We start from the raw sequence: 19,643 nt of genomic DNA, 5'->3' as shown, positions 1-19,643 counted from the left end.
AAGATTTTTACTGTAAATAAACAAGGAGAACGTAGTCAAAATGGAGATTAAAATCTCTATGAAAGCGAGATCATCTTAATTTTCCTGGGGAGAGCAACGGGAAGGGTAGAGAGGAGCGAGGGGAAGGAAACAGGACAGACTTCTGAAATATCCTGGATTGCCCATATCAGAAGTAAAAATACCAGCCTAAGGAACAGGAGGAGGAAAGTGCATAATTTAACACTTTGGTCTGCCAGCCTGACAAATTCAGAATATACGAACTGAAGCAAGCTGGAAAAATGGCCCAAATGTTTTGATATCTTTAACCTGCTTAAAAACATGCAGTCAGACTTCATAATCATATTTGTTTCTGAATATCACACACAAAAAAAATCAAAAACAAAACAGGGAACAGCTTTCCATGGATGAGACTTCCATATTTATTGTTATTCCATGTGCATAGAAAATGGCAGTGAAATTTCTTATGAAATAGGCAGGGAATGGGAGAGGTGCAGATATATTGGACTGGACTTTGTGCTTCAAAATGACGCTATTCAGCTTTAAAACTTTTTTTTCTTTTTAAAATTTATAACATTTTCTTGGATTTTTTTTTTTGTGCATGATGTTTCAAATTCCTTTTAAAATGACGCACCGCATTACAAATGGATGGCACTTTAAACCAACGTGGCATTTCCATATTTACACCAACAGCAGAAATGTACAAGACGTAGTAGCATACAATCGTGACATTTAGTAATAGCAATAAAACAAGGGCAGCCATTTTATTTTTTCTGTACAAACTATCAGAACGAGACTTTTATTCACATAAAAAAAAATCATCTTTAATTTGCTCTGACCTACACACTTCCAAATTCATTTTCCTCAATTCTCAAACCTTTCATCACATCGCCCACACCCTCACCAGACTACAGGAGCTACAAGTAATTATACCTAACATCTAAACAGCAAAACCCATCCTTTCCAGTTTTTCTGCCCGACAATTCCTCACTCAAAAAAAAAACAAACAAAAAACCCCATCTTCCTTGTTCCTTCTTTCATCTTTCACATTTCATAACCAAAACAACAAAAGAAGCCACTCCATTCCTTCTCACGCAAGATGAGGAATACACTGTTGTTATTGTTTCTCTTTGATGCTACACCCAGGAGTCAGGTGAGCCTGGGTACTGTTCTGCTCTATAAGAAGATCGTCGAGTGGAATAAAAGTCTACGTAATTTGTGGTTGATTTCAGTCCATATTGTGTTGTGTAATCTGAAGTAGCAGGAAAGTGAACTCGATCATCAAAATATGGGTCTTCATAGCTGTGTGGGGACTGCAGATACAATCTGTACGCATCATAGTTTTTTCTGTTGGTGTCTTCTTGACTGTAGTACAATTGCTGATGCTGTTGACAGAATGATGGAAAAATAAGCTTTCAAAATACTACTAGCAGAGAAAATACTTGTTTCTCAAACTTGCACATCAGACAGAACCTTTCCCTAAAAAGTTAAGTGCAGCTCAACCAGTGATAACAGTAACATTGGTGTCACCCTACAATGAGGTACAGGAAATGCACCTCATCTGTAAATTAAACTTAATGCAGGAAAAGCCTCTAAGCCTGCCTCCCTGTCTCCTCTTGCACTCATTGGGAAGCCAGTAACTTTTCCAAAAGTAGCCTTTTTAGAGCATAAGCAGAAAGTACAGAACTGAAAAAGAACCCCAAACCCATCCAAAGTCACATCAGGTCAGAAAAGTAGTCTCAGATCCCAGTACAAGAGCAGGCTAAAATACAGAACTAAAGGACTATAGGAGGACACAGAGGTCACGGAAGTACATAAGCAAGTGGCAGTAAGTAATGTCTAATAACAAATTCACTTTGCTATAGACACACTCTGTAAAAAGGCACTCTACTATTACAAAGTATGCTCAAACTCCCTGAAGCTCCACTAAACACTGAACACAGTCTTGTTATCTGTGTCACTTCACAATAAAATTTTGGAGTCACCTGTAGTCGTCTGTTTTGTTCTCTTGCTGGTGAGGAATAGGAACTGATGTAAATTGGTGAAGCTTTGCTGGAACCTGTGAGAAAACAGTTTATGGCATAAACTTCAGCCTCTATGCTTTTGTCTATAAGTCTATTTGCTTCTAAGTTACCTAGAAGAAATTGTGTAGCACCCTATTAAGTCTCCAGACTTTAGTATCTACTAATAATATAATACAGCAACACAATACAGGCAGGTTTTTTCCCCTCAGCAATAGTTAATCTGAAAACAAAAGGGTTTTGTGTTGCTGTTCTCTGTTTTACAGATTAATAGCATTTAAAACAAATTTTCCTTCTCTTTATTCACTACCATCTCTGTTGTTTTGCGTCAAATAGTAAGGAAAAGATGAAATCTTGGTATAATTTAATAACATAACAGTATTAAATTACAGTAATACAGAACCATACATTATTATTTATAATATATATATGATGTGCATAATAAAACAATTTTCTGTAATAGGATTTTAAATACAAATAAAAATTCCAAACACCTCTCACCTCCCACTATATAAACAGATCTTCCTTATTCTGGTAATGTGTGCAATTTTAAAGACAATAGGAGAGACAGAAGAAATTCCTATGCTGTTCCACAGGCAGTGAATATAATGAGTAAAAATGGAAAACAACATTAAATGGTAACAAACCTGCTAATGCAACTGTCTCTACTATTACTGTATAAACTGCTCATATAAGGAATATTTATGTATTCCAGTTGAAAGTTCACCTAACCAGTATCTTACCAGTATATATGTCTTTATGGGTAATGACATCGCCTTGGTTATTATAATACTGCATAGAAGGTTGCGTTCTCTCATATTCAGAGCGCGGTTCTCTAATTCCTAATAAAGCCGGTGATGAGGATGTGCTGCCAACTGATGTAAAAGAAGATTATCAGTGTGTACAGCAAAAAGCTTTCCCATACCCAATCTCCTCTTCATTCTCTCCTCATCCCTTCTCCCTCAAGGATTAACAAATGAGGAAAATGTGGGTAATGGACAAAATGAGTAGAGTTTTTCCTGGAGGAAGAACCCCAACAACAAAAGCTATCAACCATGTAGCATGAGATAATAATTTCCTATGTTAATGGTGAATCACTGCTCTATAATGCTTATAACTGAAATAAGAGACCTTACCCATTTCAGTTTGCATATGACTTTTAAGTTGCATTTAAGACAACATTCCCGCTACCGTTTATGATTTTATATGTTACACTTAAACAGAATCTTTAAGTTCGTCTTATCACTTGGGACAGGACAGAAGAATTTACAGTCTGCCTGGCTGAAGGGCTCCATGTATACGCTTGTATTACTGTTCTTTGATTAGCACACAGAAGCGTATCTTTGGCATCTTGTGCTCCATTTGGTGACAACCCTCATAAGACTGGCACAATGGTTTACTTATTTCATATTCTTACAGTGATCAGCTCAGTCTCTGCCGTGGTTGTAAAACATTTGCTTTGTTTAACCGTCCCTCTTTTACAGACACCTCAGGTTTTGTTGGCTTAGAAAGACTCCACACAGCAGATATATACCTAAAAATATTTTCTAGAAATTTGCCTTCAAAATGTTAATCAATTATCTGTGTCCATTACATCATATCTCACAATTTTGTGTTGTTATGGATAGTTTAATTACATTATCCTGCATGTTCATGGCTAAAAAGTTAAATTTGGGGATGTCATTAAAATTCTGATGGGTACGTTAATGATGGAGTGACAGTGCCCTCTGTGGACATGCTCCCTACACCAGACTTCCACCTTGCCAGCTTAAACTGGTTCATGCTCTGCAGCAGAAAAGCAGACACTTCCTATTAGAATTTTTTACTAAGTGTTCTCTGAAGTACGACCGCCTCAATACTGTGCAAGAGCTGCACATGTTAACTCCTACTGGTAGTTCAAAGAACTGGAAAAACATAGTTGTTGTGCTAGCAAATCTTGGGAGAGAAAGCACCGAGATGAGAATCAGACAGTAGGTACTGGTACAACCTTTTGCACTTTGGTAGAATCTGGTCAGTTCCCTGAGCCTAAGCTGTGTTTGCTTCCTTGCTTATTTTGAGAAAATATTGTTGGTGCTGGCAGTAGACACGAGGTAATCTGTGTCAAAGCAGTCTGTGTCAAATAGTCTGTGGTGTTTTGGTGCCAGTATGTGCAACTTGGCAACTAGGAGTAAAAGTAAAAACCGCCTTCAGTATCCTATGGTTTGAGACTGACAAAGACACTTGGTCAGGACATCCTTTTAGATGAAGGGCTGGGAGAAAACCAAATGTATAACACGGTAAGATCAGAATAACAAATCCTCTGTAACGGGCGACGGCAGTCTGCTGTTGTATGGCACTAAACAAAGGCATCAGTCCTGTCTGTTGTACTGCAGTACTGTACTGTATTACTGGGCATGAAAGACATACTTTCTTTCCACAGACTGAGACTACAGCTTGAATTGCATTAACGAGTAAGTGGGGAGATTTGTTTCCAGGTGCTTCTTATCCAAACTACAGTGCTAATGTAGTGGAGTTCACAAATCCTCTGGAATCCAAAGCCTGCCAACATTAACAGCTCAGGTAACATTAAGAGTACGTGAAGTACTTATGTTTAAATATAGAGGAGAGACAGCATGACCCTCCTGTTTTACACAGAATTAGTAGGAAACTGAGAGGCTATTTGAATAAAAAAAACAAACAAAAAAACCCAAAAGGATACCAGGTACCCCTTCAGGAAATTTCTCTACATTTCCTGACTGACCTGACTGTATGACAGGTGACATCTGTTGATTTGCTGTTGATAAGGACGGATGTGATTTGAACCTCTCTCGCTCTAGTGTTGACACTGGTGTAATAAAATGACTTTGATTCCATCCATCCTGTGGAGTGGCAAAAAAAGAGAAGAATCTCAAAATAAATCGCTTTTCATTAAATCAGGCAGTTTTGTAGACCTCTTTTCCAGTGTAGGCTAATTTTGTAATTTACCTTTTTATAAATGCTCCGGAGATCTCGGTATTGCCATAATGTATTCAGTACCTGGGCAGCTGCCTTGACAACTTTCAGTGACGATCTAAGGAAGTACAGAATATGGCATTACTAGAAAGCCACTCTTAGTTCCACTTAAAACCAACAATATTCCTGAGTTACATAACAGCCTAAGCCTTGATGCTGTGAAGTAAGTCAGGTCACCTCTCTGGGTCTCACTAATGCCTGCCGGTATTACTGCAGTATGAACACCGCTGTGTCAGCAACACAACACCAACAGTCTAGTGCAGAACCTGGGGAACTGTGACAATCAATTCCCTCTCAAGCCTAGAAATTTTCTCTTCAGGTCACCCACGCGAGGAATACAGATACAAGGGGTGAAATAGCTACTGTCACTGTCTGCAAGAATTGAAAATCCTGAAAAGAAACATTCTATTTATTGCATTTCATGAAAACTGAGATGACATACTTTAAATCACTGTACAAAATTCCTAACTGTAGAAAAAGAACAAATAAAAGAGAGCTGGTATTAAAAGTCTCCAGACATCCTCACGGTGAGGCTTTGCTCTCAGTTTTGCGTTGCACTAATGAACACTCATTGGTTGAGAAAACGCTTTTCCACTCTCAAGAGAGCAAGGTGAGGAAAACTGCTCTAGCTGTTAGTAAAATAAAATCACACCATCTTTTTTTAAAAAAAACAACAACAACCCAGCAGTAAGCTGGTAGTGGTACTGGAGCAGTGATTCGACATTAAATGCCACAGCATGACAGCTGTGTTAAACATAAGCCTTTTTCTGTCATTGTGAAGGTTCATCCAGGTAAAGTGTTTGAAAGGAAAGACTGAAAAAAATTGCAGTTGGTAAGTATTAATCAATGAGCAGACACTCTTAATATGTTCACACGATTTTGAATTTGTTTAGTGCACCCTATTGTCTCACCAATATAAGCGCAAGTACAACTTCACACACTGTCTCCATAGACCGAAGAAGTCCTATGAAGGATCACTGCTTTCACACCTGCAGCTGAAATGAGTCTAGGTCCCTTGGACATATGAAGTATTATAAATTGTGGATACTCAAAATATAACCCAGCTCCTTTTGAGACAAAAGCTTTGTTAAAAATAGGGTATGTTTAAATCACACTGACCAACTTTCCAGTGAAGAGATCTTTACCTCTCCTTTACCATCTGACTAAACACTGGGCAGTATACAGGGCTCACTATATAATCAGCTTTCTTCTGCCCATAGAAAGGAGATCTGTGACACCCTGGTCTATACAAGAGCCCGGCTCACATGCTTTGCATCAGTTGTATTGCGGAGGAGCACAGGGCAGCAACGCTGAGCAAGGCCAGGTGGGTCTATGGACTGGCTTTGTGTTGACCCTGAATGACTCCGGAGCCAGTGTGTGTTTCTGTCCCTTGGTGCTCAGCCATACAGTTCTGACAGGTTTTATCACTACTAAATAAACACAGTGCTTGACCCAGCCCAGTGCTGAACTCAGCTAACAAAACCCCTGCCACAGAGGTTGGTGCAACCACACCCAAGGAAGTCTGCAGAGAGCCTTTCTTCTCAAATCAGCGTTGGTTTTGCAAACCTACTCGAGACAATCCCACAGGCTAGGTAAACTGCTGAGTAGGCCAGTTTTTCCTTGACAACCCGCCAAATAGCCATGCTAGATCTAATCTATAGGTATTGTGATACATCCAGACAAAGGTGCTAACATATGCTGACTTGGAAAAGCTATAAATGTTCTATTAATCCTGTAAGTGTTTAAGAGGGGACAGTTTCACTTCCTGCATTCTTAAGCATTTTAAATGGAAATAGTTTACATATGAACTTCGTTGCCTACTTGCCTGTCACCTCTTCCTTTCGTTATGTTCACCAGCTTTTCTATTCCTCCAGTATCAGCAAGGGCTTTGGCATTTTCCATGTTTTTACTTGTGACCTCATGCAACGCACAGCAGATTGCTGCTACAGTCTCATCAGACAGTATGCTTGGGCCGTTGCCGCCTGGCAGTCGATTAACCAGATCTCTCATGGCATATTTACCTATAAACACCCATCAACAGAACCAAGGAAAAACATATATTTGGGTACTTAGGATTTGAAATTATAGGACTCTGCACAAAACTGCATCTGAAAGCACTAAAAAGCAACACAGTATCAAACCCATGGAAACCTGCCAAGAATTTCCATTTTACACAAAGTTGAAAGATTAAAGATCCATTTTTGTTTTTTTTTTTTTACTTAAAAATATGTGAAGTTGAATTTTGCATTAAAACAGGAGCATCTGTAAACAGGATTTATTTGAAGAAAGCAGAATTATGCAAGGAAAAACGATCTGTTTATTATGACTGAAGGAGTAGTGCGTGTTCCTAGGCTTCATTTATGGGAAGGTTAAAGAAATCCTTAAAGTAACTTGGAATTTTTTTCTTATTTGCTCCCCCCAAGAGATCAGATCGCAGCTCTTTGAGATTTCAGTTACCGACTGATGCACAGGAATAATCACACTGGAGACAAAGGAAATTAACTAAAGCCAAGGCTTTGTTTTTTTTTTTCCCCCTGTTTAGGCTGTGCTGTTGATTGAACGATTAATTGATTTTATTGAAGGCATGTATTTATACATAACAATGAATAATGAATAAGCTTTACACAAAGCCATTAGCTGTCTATTTGCATAATGTGCCTGAGGGGAAGAAAATATCCAAAAATGAATTCTGCAAACAAGAGAAACAACTTTTCAAACACACTGGAAAATAATCCCCAAGAATGCTGCATACACAAACGCTGTCACTGCCAGTCTTTTAGCAAGCTCATCAACATGTCTGCATGTACCAATTTATGCTGTTATTTGGTGGAATCCCCAGTCTCTTTACTTTCTTCTGAGTTCAGACCATGTAGACCCATTATTCCTGTCCCGACCAACGGCAGTAAAACAGATTACTAGATGGGGTATAATATATAACTTCATGTCTCAAAATATTTTATACAAAAATTGGTTTCAGAGTATCTGGAAAGCCAACAATTCTTCCAGAGTTCAGGCTCTGACAGAGAGAGGGAACAGGTGGAGGTGCGTTTCTGAAAAGTTCTGCCAGGAAAGCAAAACAGCAGAGTAGAGTGGTGTTTCCCATCGTACTTTGTACTGCTGTTTCCTGTCCAGTTTAGTTTAGCTGGGTAACCTCCATCTGCTGTAAAGAGATTGCTGTGCAAGATGGTTAGAGGCAAGCTAAAATGTCAGTACCACTCTGAGAAGCTACTGCTGCCATAAAGATCAATCTCTGTGACACAACTGACATGATACAGTAAACCCAAGTATGCAGTTTCTCCTGGCAGAACCTCGTGATCCTAATAGTTTTCCCAGGCAAGGCGTGATATACTGGTAATTTCAGTGCTTTCTTCAATGCCATTCTGCACTTACCAATAAGCTCCTTATTACGAACATCTAGTGCCATATTCCTTAAGGCAGTTGCCACAGATGAAACAACTCTATCATTATCCATTCTCAGCAGCTCTACAAGGATTGGCAGTCCTTTTTCTTTCCTCACAGCAGCTCGAATGTATGCTGCAAACTACAATAAAACTCCAGTTACTCACAAATCTACTACAATGTTCTGATTAAAATAATCTCTTATTATATTGTAAGTTTTAAGTATGTTAGGGGATATTTTCCAAAGATAAGTGTTAAATGCATATGTTATTATAAAGGGGTGTCTCTTTTCCACTCATTCCTCTTACAAAGTAACATTTAAAAGAATTAGTCTAACAGACAAACTGTTGAAAAGGGAACAGAGTTGTGGTTTTTTTTCTTTTGTTTGTGTTTTTGAGGACCAATTTTATAATGGTCATAGAATTAAAAATTTGAGCTGTTTTTCTACAGGTAAAGAAAGCAATTATTTTTTTTTTTTCATCTGTCCATGACAAATACATAACATTAGTAAAGAGGTGCTTTTATAACATATTCTATGCAAGGGCCACAAGCAAGAAAATATGGAATTAGATAATACAAATAATAAAGCAAACACAAACAATTTATTTATGCTGGCCTTTTTTAAACAGTATCTTCCCACCAGAATTCACAGCTAGAAGATGCTAGAAGTTTATTTTGACCCAATATGCACTGGAAGAAAGCTTTGTCTCTTCACTGAAAATAAACGGCACCAATTTCAAGGCCAGTTTCCATATTGCTCTTCATGTCTACCATCCCCGTCATTGATTTTCACTGGGGAAACAACAGTATTGCAGCACACAGGCATTGCTGATACACACTAGGGAGAAATGCTCAGATGTGTACTAGAAAATGACGTGTTCCTTCCAAACACATTTCAGAATCTTACTAAAAAATCCAGCTAAAATAAAACTATAGGAGCAGAAGTCGGAATTAATGTACCTTCCAATTGCCTGCAGAAAGATTCTGGAGAGATCCTGCAGAGCCCTCTAGAGTAGCAGGGTTGGAGCTTTCTGCCAGAAGTGTTAGGTACGGCTTCACCACTGATGGGTGCCAGAGCATTTCCACCCCTTTAGGAGACTTGGAAAATCCAGGTATAGGGCCAACTCCATCCCACTGAGAACAGAACATGGATCTGTAACTAGGTGAAACCTCTGCATTTTCATACAACATAGAACAGTTACTCATGAAGCTGTGTACTCCCCCATCATTAGCTAAACTACAGTTGATATATTTGTAGGAAACCAGCAAACCTGATCCTCCTGTGAAGTTTTTTTTTTCTTCTTCTTTTTTTTTCCCCAGCAGCTGGGCTCTGCATCTTTGCTAGGTGATTCTTTTCCTAACAAGTCATCCAGTTCATTGATTCCTAGCAGACGTGCCTGAGGTACCTCCAGTTCCAAACGGTAAGAAAGGTTTCTCAAGGTACACACACAATTTTCCACTGTCTGAAGCCAAACCAGAAATGTGTCGTGTCATGAGTTACTTACTTACATAGTGGTAAAGCAAACCAAAGAAATTAAGTACAGGTGAAAAGGCACTGGAGCACAAGCATTAAATTCCTGTCCTGGGCCTTGGGCATTGCTTTGTCTGTTTCTCTGAAAACTGTAATCTCTCTCCTGATATTCTCAAATATGAGAATATTTATAGCAATTATCTCTACTATGCTGGCTTATTTTTCAGTATTCTGAAAATGAAAAGAACAAGAGCTTATTTTGTTAAAGAATGAATACTTCAACACTGATGAAACTGAAAAGCATAGAACAAGTTACACTGTTGTGCAGCAGAATTTGATTGTGCATCAGAAATCTGGGAGAGAAAACCAGCTGAGCTAAGCACATCACAGTGCTCAGTTATACTACACAACCCCCAAAATGTCCTGTCTGACACAGGATTAGTTTAGCACTAAGAATTGCTTAGATGAAACGTGCACACACCTTGCTGTCATAATCTGATGTGTTCACACACGTGTGGATCACGTATAGCAGTGAATCAACCAGCCCTTCACAGGACCTCATCTGCTTCCGAGCTTCTTCACCTGCAGAGCTGAGATTCCTGAAGGGTTGAAGTGATAAAGGAATATAGTGTGTTTACAGATAGACATACACACAATCTTCTTCTTAAGACAGTTTGCAGAAGGTTTTCCTACTGCTAATTGACAACTGAAGTTAAAAGCAAAGACAGCATTTTGTGCAGGAACCCACCCCCAATTCCTATAAAAGATAAATGTGATTCAAACCCACAATTTCAAGGTAGCATTGACTCACTGACAAAATCAGCCTTAAGTAGAACCCCTCTCCCATAGACTTGTCCATTCCAAAAGCCCTCTGGTTGTACAAGCCCATATCTATGGTTTCTGTGTGCTGCAGAATGGATTGCTAAGTGTGTCTGTGTCCAAAATACTCTTTTGTTGCCTCTTTTGTAAACTGAATTCCCAAAAATTCTCTTTTCAGATATTTCAGTTTTACCTTTTATTATTCTGAATGCTTTTCTTTTCCTTCTTACTGCTGTTTGAGAAATCCACAAAGGGAATGGTCAAACACTTTTTACCGATTTGCATGCATATGCAAGCATAGTTACTTAAATGTTTAAAATGATTAAGAATTGCCAAATGCACATTTTTTCCCTAAATAATATTCATAAGTTCTATACACAAAATTGCAGTAATTAATAGTGTCAAAGTGCAATGTTCATAATTAAAAAAAAACAACAAAAAAAACCCAACCAAAACATAACCACTAGCCATTACAGTTAGCATCTCTTAATTATTAACTTTGTACTTTTCATATTTTTATAATAGAGAATCATAGAATAGGGCTGGAAAGGACCTTAAAATCATCTAGTTCCAAGCCCCCTGCCATGGGCAGGGACACCTCACACTAAACCATCTCACCCAAGGCTTTGCCCAGCCTGGCCTTGAACACTGCCAGGGATGGAGCATTCACAGCCTCCTTGGACAACCCATTCCAGTGCCTCACCACCCTTACAGGAAAGAGCTTCTTCCTTATATCCAAACTAAACATCCCCTGTTTAAGTTTTAACCTGTTACCCCTAGTCCTGTCACTACAGTCCCTAATGAAGAGTCCCTCCACAGCATCCCTATAGCCCCCCTTCAGATACTGGAAGGCTGCTATGAGGTCTCCACTCAGCTTTCTCTTCTCCAGGCTGAACAGCCCCAACTTTCTCAGCCTGTCTTCATACGGGAGGTGCTCCAGTCCCCTGATCATCCTCGTGGCCCTTCTCTGGACTTGTTCCAAAGTTCCGTGTCCTTTTTATGTTGAGGACACCAGAACTGCACACAATGCTCCAAGTGAGGTCTCACGAGAGCAGAGTAGAGGGGCAGGATCACCTCCTTCAACCTGCTGGTCACGCTCCTTTTGATGCAGCCCAGGATACGGTTGGCTTTCTGGGCTGTGAGCACACACTGAAGCCGGCTCATGTTCATTTTCTCATCGACCAACACCCCCAAGTCCTTCTCCACAGGGCTGCTCTGAATCTCTTCTCTGCCCAACCTGTAGCTGTGCCTGGGATTGCTCTGACCCAGGTGTAGGACCTTGCACTTGAAGAAACTCACATATGGAAAAAAACACCCCCAAACCTAAAGCAAAAACTGCCTAAACAATAAAAATATATGTAATTTATAGAATTCAACAACTCATGTTTTAAAAATTACAAAAAAGACCGCTGGACAACATTACTCTGTAAAAGGGAGTCTAGTAGAACAGCATGTTACCTCAAGCATCCAGTAGTGTTGCGCAGAACTAGGGAAGTCTGAAATTTAATTTTGTGGTCATCATCAAAGGAAGAGCTGTTCCATCCAGAATGAGGCACTATCACAGTGTTCGTTAGTGTTGACAGAGCATCCCTAATGATTGTCATCTTTACTGCATCGCATGAAGACAAATTCCAGAGAACCCCTTAAGAGAAGATTTCCATAGCAGTAATGTCAGAAAGGATGTGGCAAACAAACAAAGCAACAGCAACAGCTTAAAAGACACAACTTTAAACAGAAGAAAGATAATTTACCCATGCAAGACCAAAGGAAATACAATTAGTCTGCAATGCATCTAATATAATTCCAACGTTATTGGTCAATAAGCGGTCAGCAAAACTGCCATTAAAAGATTCACTTTATAGACTGAAATAAGTATTTATAAACTTCAGAATAACCCTAACAGATCAGCAGCTAGGTCTCCCACAGGACTGAGAAGGAAACATACTTATCAGTCAGTAGATACTCTTTTCTTAAGAAAAACTCCTGAGTCGAAGCACACAGTGGCTGACAGGAGATGTTCCCTTTCACGAGGTACAGCTCCTTCTGCTACCTGACAGGAGAGGGACATCCCCACTGTGCCCAGAGGAATATTCCCTACACACACATAACTCGTATCATTTGCAAAACACCTTTCATCTTCTGAAACACATATACCTTGAGCTCACTGTATCTCTCTAATGCTCATACCTATCTTAAATATCTCAAGATCAATCCCATAATGACTCCCTGTAAGGGGAGGAACAATACGTCTTTTTTTGCAGTATGCCAGGCAATGTGCCAGAGCAGCACCAGCTGGGATAAACATGCCACAGCAAACACGTCACAGGTCACTAATGGATTTGCCAGACTAATTCAGCACAAAACTTCATTTAAAACAAAAAATGAAAGTCATGTAGTCATTTACTATTGAGTTCTATTGATGACTGTCATCGATATGTGTATTTGTGGGTGTGCAGCATAGTCACTGTGGCAGGAGTGGCATGGGGTGCCAGAAACACTGCTTCCTGAGTATGCCCGGCAGGAGTGGCACCCTGCACCACCAGCTGGTTCCTCCCCCAGAGAGAATACCAGTGTAGGAGAAGTATGAATATTTACATGAACAAAAAATATCTCTGAAGAGAGCAGCTGCTGGTAACCTTCCTGTAACTGGTCATATGGATGTTACAACTGGGGACCATCAGCAGTATGCTCCTGACCTAGAGAGGTGTGTGGAGGAGGTCACAACTGAACTACCACTGCTCTGGTAAGAGGAATGGGTGATGCTTTATTCTCAGGCCCTTCAGTGGAAGGGCAGCTACATCTCAATAATAAAACCACTCCTTACAGATGCCACTGAAACTCCATGCCCCCTGCGAGCATCTAACTTGATCCCTAGTGGTACTTTCATTTGTTGCCTCATTGGTTCTAGCAGTTGGCAGTCTGAGATAAGAAGACATTTATCACAAGAGATAAGGCATTTTCTGAACTCCTCATCTTACTGAAAAAAGGGCATGAACATCTGCACTCCAAAGGGCGAGTCTTCAAAAATCCTATAGGAAAGAAGTTTGTGAGAGGGAAGAAACAATAATTATCCTGATTTATACGAAACTTTAAATTCTAAGTTATAAGCTAGTATTTAAAAAGGAACATGGAAGAGGTTTGACAATATTCTTGAGAGAGATTGTTTACCCTGGAAATCTCTAAAGAAGGGAAGGAGTTAACAGCTAGAAGAAAGGTCCTAAGAATTTAAGAAGCAAGAAGAAACCAAATGTATGGACATAATGGCTGAAAGATCATCCATGAGGCAAACATGAGGCCTTGTGAAAGAAATTCTGAATAAGTGACAAAGAAGGTAGGTTGGCAGATGAGTGGAAGCCATGAAAGAGTTTTCAGTAAAGGTCCCAAGTGAGTGACATGGCATGATTCTAGATCAGGCAGAACCTGGAAAGCCAGAGTCCAAACAGGAAGAATAGAAAATGAAAAATGGAGAATGTGTATGGTTTTGGTTTGCTTTTTCCCCCCTCCCAGTGATAAACATGGAGAGAATGGCTTGCACCAGTATGACTGCTTTCTCATGTCATATGCCTGGAATAGCAGATAGTGAACTGCAGAGCTGAACATACCAGAGCTCATGTGAAAATCCGACAGAAACTTACTTCCTGGAAACTACAGCCAGAAGTCTAGAGTTGCATTCACCTATTAGCCAAATGAAACTTCTATTCATCTTTTATCCCCAGGTATAGTTCCCTACCCTGCAAGGTCTTCTAACATGACTTTCAGTACGAGATCTGGCATAAATTATCAGCAGAAGTATATATATGCAAGTGATAGCTAAATGCAGCATTTAGTGATCTTTTTCATCATGAAACACAGCTTAGAGTTGTCTAAATTCTCTCCAGGTATTCATCTTACACTAATATTCTCCTCACATACAATAATTTACTAACTGTAAAGTAGTCCAGCTGCATACACAGCAAAACCCATTAAACAGCAGTTCCACAATAGCCCAATATAATTGCCACTACAGATTACACAGTTTTCAGTTTGACCCAATCTTGAACATTTAGTTTCCTCAGAAATAAATGAGAAAGAGAACAAGACAGTAAATGCTACAGAAGTTAACAAACTGGAAGTTTATACAACAGCAAAAGTTTTTAATACAGCCGCGCAACAATAAGGAAAATATTTGCATGAAACATCCATTTTCTCTTCAGTAAAACAATGAAGGGGGGCTCCACAGGGAGATATATACATGAGATTTATCGCTATTTTGATTTCTAGTTATGACACAGACAGCCTAAGTACTTAACGTGTCACACAGTGATTCCTGGCGATTCTCCCCTGTGCTAACTTAACATACACAGCTAACTCGAATGTCTGGAAGAGGACTGCGGTTGCAAACTTGCCTTCCTTGAGTAACGGAACCTTCTTCAGTGACTTACCTACCCAGGAGACAGACTTCTTGGCAATTAGGGAAAGACTGTACAATGAATCCCCGCAAGCGGCAAAACACCCTCACAAACCTTTCTGCTGCCTTTTCTAAATCCAAGGCACATTTACTTGAATATGGGTGCTTCAGTGGATAGCAGGATGAGCCCAAGCTTTGAGATGGAACTGTTGTGATCATTCCCTTACACTGGCCTCCCCAAATTTAGCTAAAAATCTTTAAAAAAGTGTTATTTATGATTTTTAACTCCAGCGCCTGTACAGCAAAACTTCCAGTTATAAAAAATAATTGATCACAAACCAGGAAATAGAAAAAAAAAAAATCAAAAAAGTACTCTTTAAAATTGCTGCAGAGGGTTTCTTCTTAAGAGCTTTGAGTGATTCTCAAAAGTTTTTTATGGCTTCACCAAACTTTGTATCTCATTACATTTACACATGCCAAATAAGCTTAAGCTTACTTATTCTTTAACAGCTTGATTATATAAAGCAAGCTATTTCAAATACACATCCAATTTCACACCATCAGTCTCCTGGGTGACTGTATGCCCTCTCTGAAGAAGCGTACTTCATGGGTAGTTAATAGGGAGAAATCCAAATGCTTCACTGGCCTATAGCTTTACATTTTGAAACTGTATTTAGAATCATAGAATAGGGCTGGAAAGGACCTTAAGATCATCAGGTTCCAACCCCCCTGCCATGGGCAGGGACACCTCACACTAAACCATATCCGCCAAGGCTCTGTCCAACCTGGCCTTGAACACCGCCAGGGATGGAGCATTCACAACCTCCCTGGGCAACCCATTCCAGTACCTCACCACCCTCACAGTAAAAAACTTCCTCCTTATATCCAAACTAAACATCCCATGTTTAAGTTTTAACCCGTTACCCCTTGTCCTATCACTACAGTCCCTAATGAAGAGTCCCTCCCCAGCATCCTTATAGGGCCCCCTCAGATACTGGAAGATAATTTCATGCAACCTGTGATGCTAACTAGAAATTAGATCTCACCTAAACCTCCTCCCCACCCCCAAGCATTTGTTGTTAAAGCAAGTTATGCAAGAGAAAGTCTATTTTAAGTCTCAGACTACTATGAGTTACCCAACACCTACAGGAAAACAGCATGCTTGATTCAGTGATCTAGCTCTAAAAATATTACTGTATGGTTATTCAGACCATGGTAAAGCTCTCAGCCTTGCTAAGTATGACCACCTCTAAATATTTACTGGCTGACCTACAGCTTGTGAAAAAGCTGGAGTGGCTGGGTGCTGCCTGAAATGCTGAGGCAGCAGACAGTGACACACTCCATAGCTGGGTGTTGCAGGACCGATGCTGGTGCCCACAACAGCACCTGCCAGACCCGTAAGGGACATGGCCTGCCCCACTGTGCCTTCAGAGAAACGCTCTAGCTCAGATGCTTCCTAAGAAATTGGGGGAGAATAGCCAGCAACATCTTCCTGTCATACACGGCCCAATGGCAAAAGCCAAAAACACCAGCTAGAGGACTTCCCTGAAATTGATCCCTCCAAGAAGCCTCCCCAAATATTAACTCATCCATGAGGATTAGCCTGGGAATGTTTGAAGAGCACATCATTAGAGTTCCACCAAGTAACCATGTCAAAATTTGCCCAGAACCTCAACTTTCAAGGAGGCAGCTTCATTAAATGATTATTTATTGCCCCTGTATTCATTGTGTGAAGCAAAAGTTCTCACCAGAACACTCTCACTCTGTTTCTTAATTTGGGAGATGTCTTCAGTTACTTATTTTGCAAACTAGAATCACACAGCCCGTTTATTGTCACATTAAAAATGAGAGTACAATCTGATTATTTGTAGAGTGCTTATTTTAAAGAGAATTTGGACCGAATTTAGTGCTTATTAGCAATCAGCCCTGACTGTAAAGGCAGTTATAATTTGGGAAGTTTCCATGCAAAGATAAGGAAAACCGTGGTAGGAGCTGGTATAAACTGTATTAAAGTAAGGCCTAAGAGACTTCTGAGGTTACAGTATCATTTTGTATGTGATTTACATAACAGTGCCTTTTTACTCCTCATTGTAGTGGAGGCACACTAAACCCAAGTATTTAACTTACAGAATTATCTGCCGAAGTCCAAAGAGACAGTGTGAAACCATAGGTAGAATTTCCAAAGAAGTATTTTTTGACAGCTATTTGCTGCATCTTCCATCATTACCAGAATTCAACACTCAAACAACTCTGTATAGCACAAGGAGTGCTAAGCCCATTTACCCATGTAAGCAGATCTCTATTGTCCCTAGCATACCTGAGTTTGGAAGGAGAGGAACTTCTGTTCACTCCTAACAGTACACTTTAGGTTGTGTATAATTCAACTGATTGCTTCAGCTGGCCTCATGTTTCCTGCATAGTCTGTCAATGTACTACAAAACACAGCAGAAAAAATGACAAACCACTGTTGGCGCTTGACATTGCCTAGGGAATAGGAAAACCAGAGGAGAGCAGGCTGAAGTTCAGAAGAGTCAGCATCACCAAGCATGGATAATTCTTAATGAAGGAGGGAAATCAGCAGGAACAGTGCCAAGGGACAAAAATAATCAGTAAGCTTTGCAGGAGTTGAAGGTGCCATGTGAAACTGCTTCTGCCGTTCCAATCCAAGTGGGTCTTCCTGTGTTCTTCTTTTTGATCAGGGATTCCCTGCCCCTTCTTTGCCTAAAATTCTGACCCTCTCAGCTCTCCGAAATGACCACGCTAAAACAACATTTCTGTGAACACTGTCCAAAATGATTCCTCTCAGAAAAGTGAAGTAAGTAGCACGATAGAGTTGAGCCTCGGCTCCATACGAATTTGCAGTTGCCATTGTTGATATTAGCAATGGCTGCACATTCTTCTCATAATTCATTTTAGACAAGACAATTTACCCTGATGTTTACATTTAAAGGGACAGCGAACACAAATCCTTAGCAAACACAAATACCCATCTCCAGAGTTTTACCCAGGCATTTTAACTGATCAGATCCTAAGAAAAATAATGAAAACAACATTTCAGGAACAGGTCTGTCCTGCCAAAACCAAAGAGACTATAGAGGTCATATTAAATAGTACCTGGTACAGAAAAAAAACACGTCTGGCTTTTGAATGAAATATTCTAGTGTAAATATTAAAAAATAATGAAAACATGTAACTCTGATTTAACCATAGATAAAATACTTCTAGGACATTGAGATGTACACACGTGACACAATGAAATACATGCACTCTATCAAGCGATTTAAACTGCTGTGATGAGACAGAATCTTTTTTCCTCTAAAGGATGAATGGGAGAGAAAAAACCCCTATGACATTCAAGACCATGTGGGAAGATAAAATCAGAATAAAAATGATGAAAACAGAGTAACAGGCCAGGCAGAGGTATAATTTAAGGTTAGCGATGTTCACCTTCTGTAAGACTGGGTCCCAACAAAGTCAATATAAAACTCCTAATAGCTTTAATAAAAGAATCTTTATGGGAAGTATATATGTTTATGCACTAGAAATTAAAACTAGCAAAAATTCAGGGACTTTAGCTTTGAGTACAGACAAAGCTAACTTAAAGGATTCATCTGCCTAAGCAGAAGTCAGCCACTGTACTGTGGGGAGTTGTGGGGGCTCAGCTATTCGTGGTACCCTGGCAATAACAGTGGCAAAGAACTTTGTTTCTCCTCTGCATCCAGCCACGTGTTTTTCATGCTTCATTTTGGTTTTGAATCTTGACATTTTAATCCAGGTTCTTAAGACCCTGGACAAGCTTACTGCAGTGAATTGTGCTGCCACTGCTTATAGCAGGTAGGTGTTAACCCAATATTAAGAGCTCTTCAGCAGCTCCACCAGCTTGGAGGCACACTGCTGACCATGGATGATTGCATACTACCACTGCAGATTTTACACAAGTGACTGCAGAGCAGTTTGTGTTGTGTATGTAGTAGAATTGATGTAAATAATACAGTAACATGAAAGTTCTGAAAGGAAACTGTACCCATTTCACAGAGTGCTTAGTCTGCAAAATTCTGCTGGATTTGCAGCTGCTTCTGTACCTTCTCCAAACATAAGTCAAGTTGCCCAGAACAGCAGAACTCTGGATCCCTTTCCCAAAAATACACAAGCAACACCACACAGTGTTAACTGCTGCCAGAATGCAATCTCTCACAAAGATGACACTGTGTACACAAAAGAGGGTGCTGCTGGACAGAGAACAGCATTCCTCAACGGAACTAGCTGCACTAGTACCAATTTGCAGAAATAAACTATGAAGAGTTGCCAGCACCATCAATGACAACCGCTTTCCCCTGTAAGGACAGAGCTTCACCACAGAGCTTACCACAGAGCTAAGCTGTGATTAATTGCTGCTGGAATTGGTGCTCATTCTTCCTTCCTTTTTTCCATCTATGAAATCATGCCACTTCCCCACATCCAGCACTGTAGCTTGCCTGACTTTTCAGGGAGGAATCCTGACAGAAAACCAGCCACTCGAGAGTGGATCAGGGGGGTTTCTGTGGGGACGGCACAGCTG

At 40.0% G+C, this 19,643-nt stretch overlaps 1 protein-coding gene across 3 annotated transcripts in view; it reads right to left on the bottom strand.

Annotated features, from left to right (window-relative positions):
• Nucleotides 1-395: 395 nt before the first annotated feature.
• PKP4 (plakophilin 4) overlaps nucleotides 396-19,643 on the bottom strand; it is a 90,524-nt gene continuing 71,276 nt past the window's right edge. For all 3 annotated transcript variants that reach the window (XM_062637851.1, XM_062637852.1, XM_062637854.1), the window contains 11 exons: nucleotides 12,157-12,340; nucleotides 10,361-10,478; nucleotides 9,680-9,871; nucleotides 9,369-9,542; nucleotides 8,400-8,550; nucleotides 6,835-7,030; nucleotides 4,983-5,067; nucleotides 4,759-4,876; nucleotides 2,762-2,893; nucleotides 1,983-2,056; nucleotides 396-1,382 (listed from right to left, as the gene is read on the bottom strand). In XM_062637851.1, the coding sequence (XP_062493835.1) occupies nucleotides 1,134-1,382; nucleotides 1,983-2,056; nucleotides 2,762-2,893; nucleotides 4,759-4,876; nucleotides 4,983-5,067; nucleotides 6,835-7,030; nucleotides 8,400-8,550; nucleotides 9,369-9,542; nucleotides 9,680-9,871; nucleotides 10,361-10,478; nucleotides 12,157-12,340 (1,673 nt within the window). In that variant the 3' untranslated portion in view covers nucleotides 396-1,133. The remainder of the gene's footprint in view (nucleotides 1,383-1,982; nucleotides 2,057-2,761; nucleotides 2,894-4,758; nucleotides 4,877-4,982; nucleotides 5,068-6,834; nucleotides 7,031-8,399; nucleotides 8,551-9,368; nucleotides 9,543-9,679; nucleotides 9,872-10,360; nucleotides 10,479-12,156; nucleotides 12,341-19,643) is intronic.

The sequence above is a fragment of the Pezoporus occidentalis genome, unplaced genomic scaffold, assembly GCF_034315485.1.
Source record: "Pezoporus occidentalis ecotype Australia unplaced genomic scaffold, CSIRO_AGI_Poc_V1 ctg54, whole genome shotgun sequence".
Classification (NCBI taxonomy): Eukaryota; Metazoa; Chordata; class Aves; order Psittaciformes; family Psittacidae; genus Pezoporus; species Pezoporus occidentalis.
This window is presented reverse-complemented; position numbering and strand designations above follow the sequence as displayed.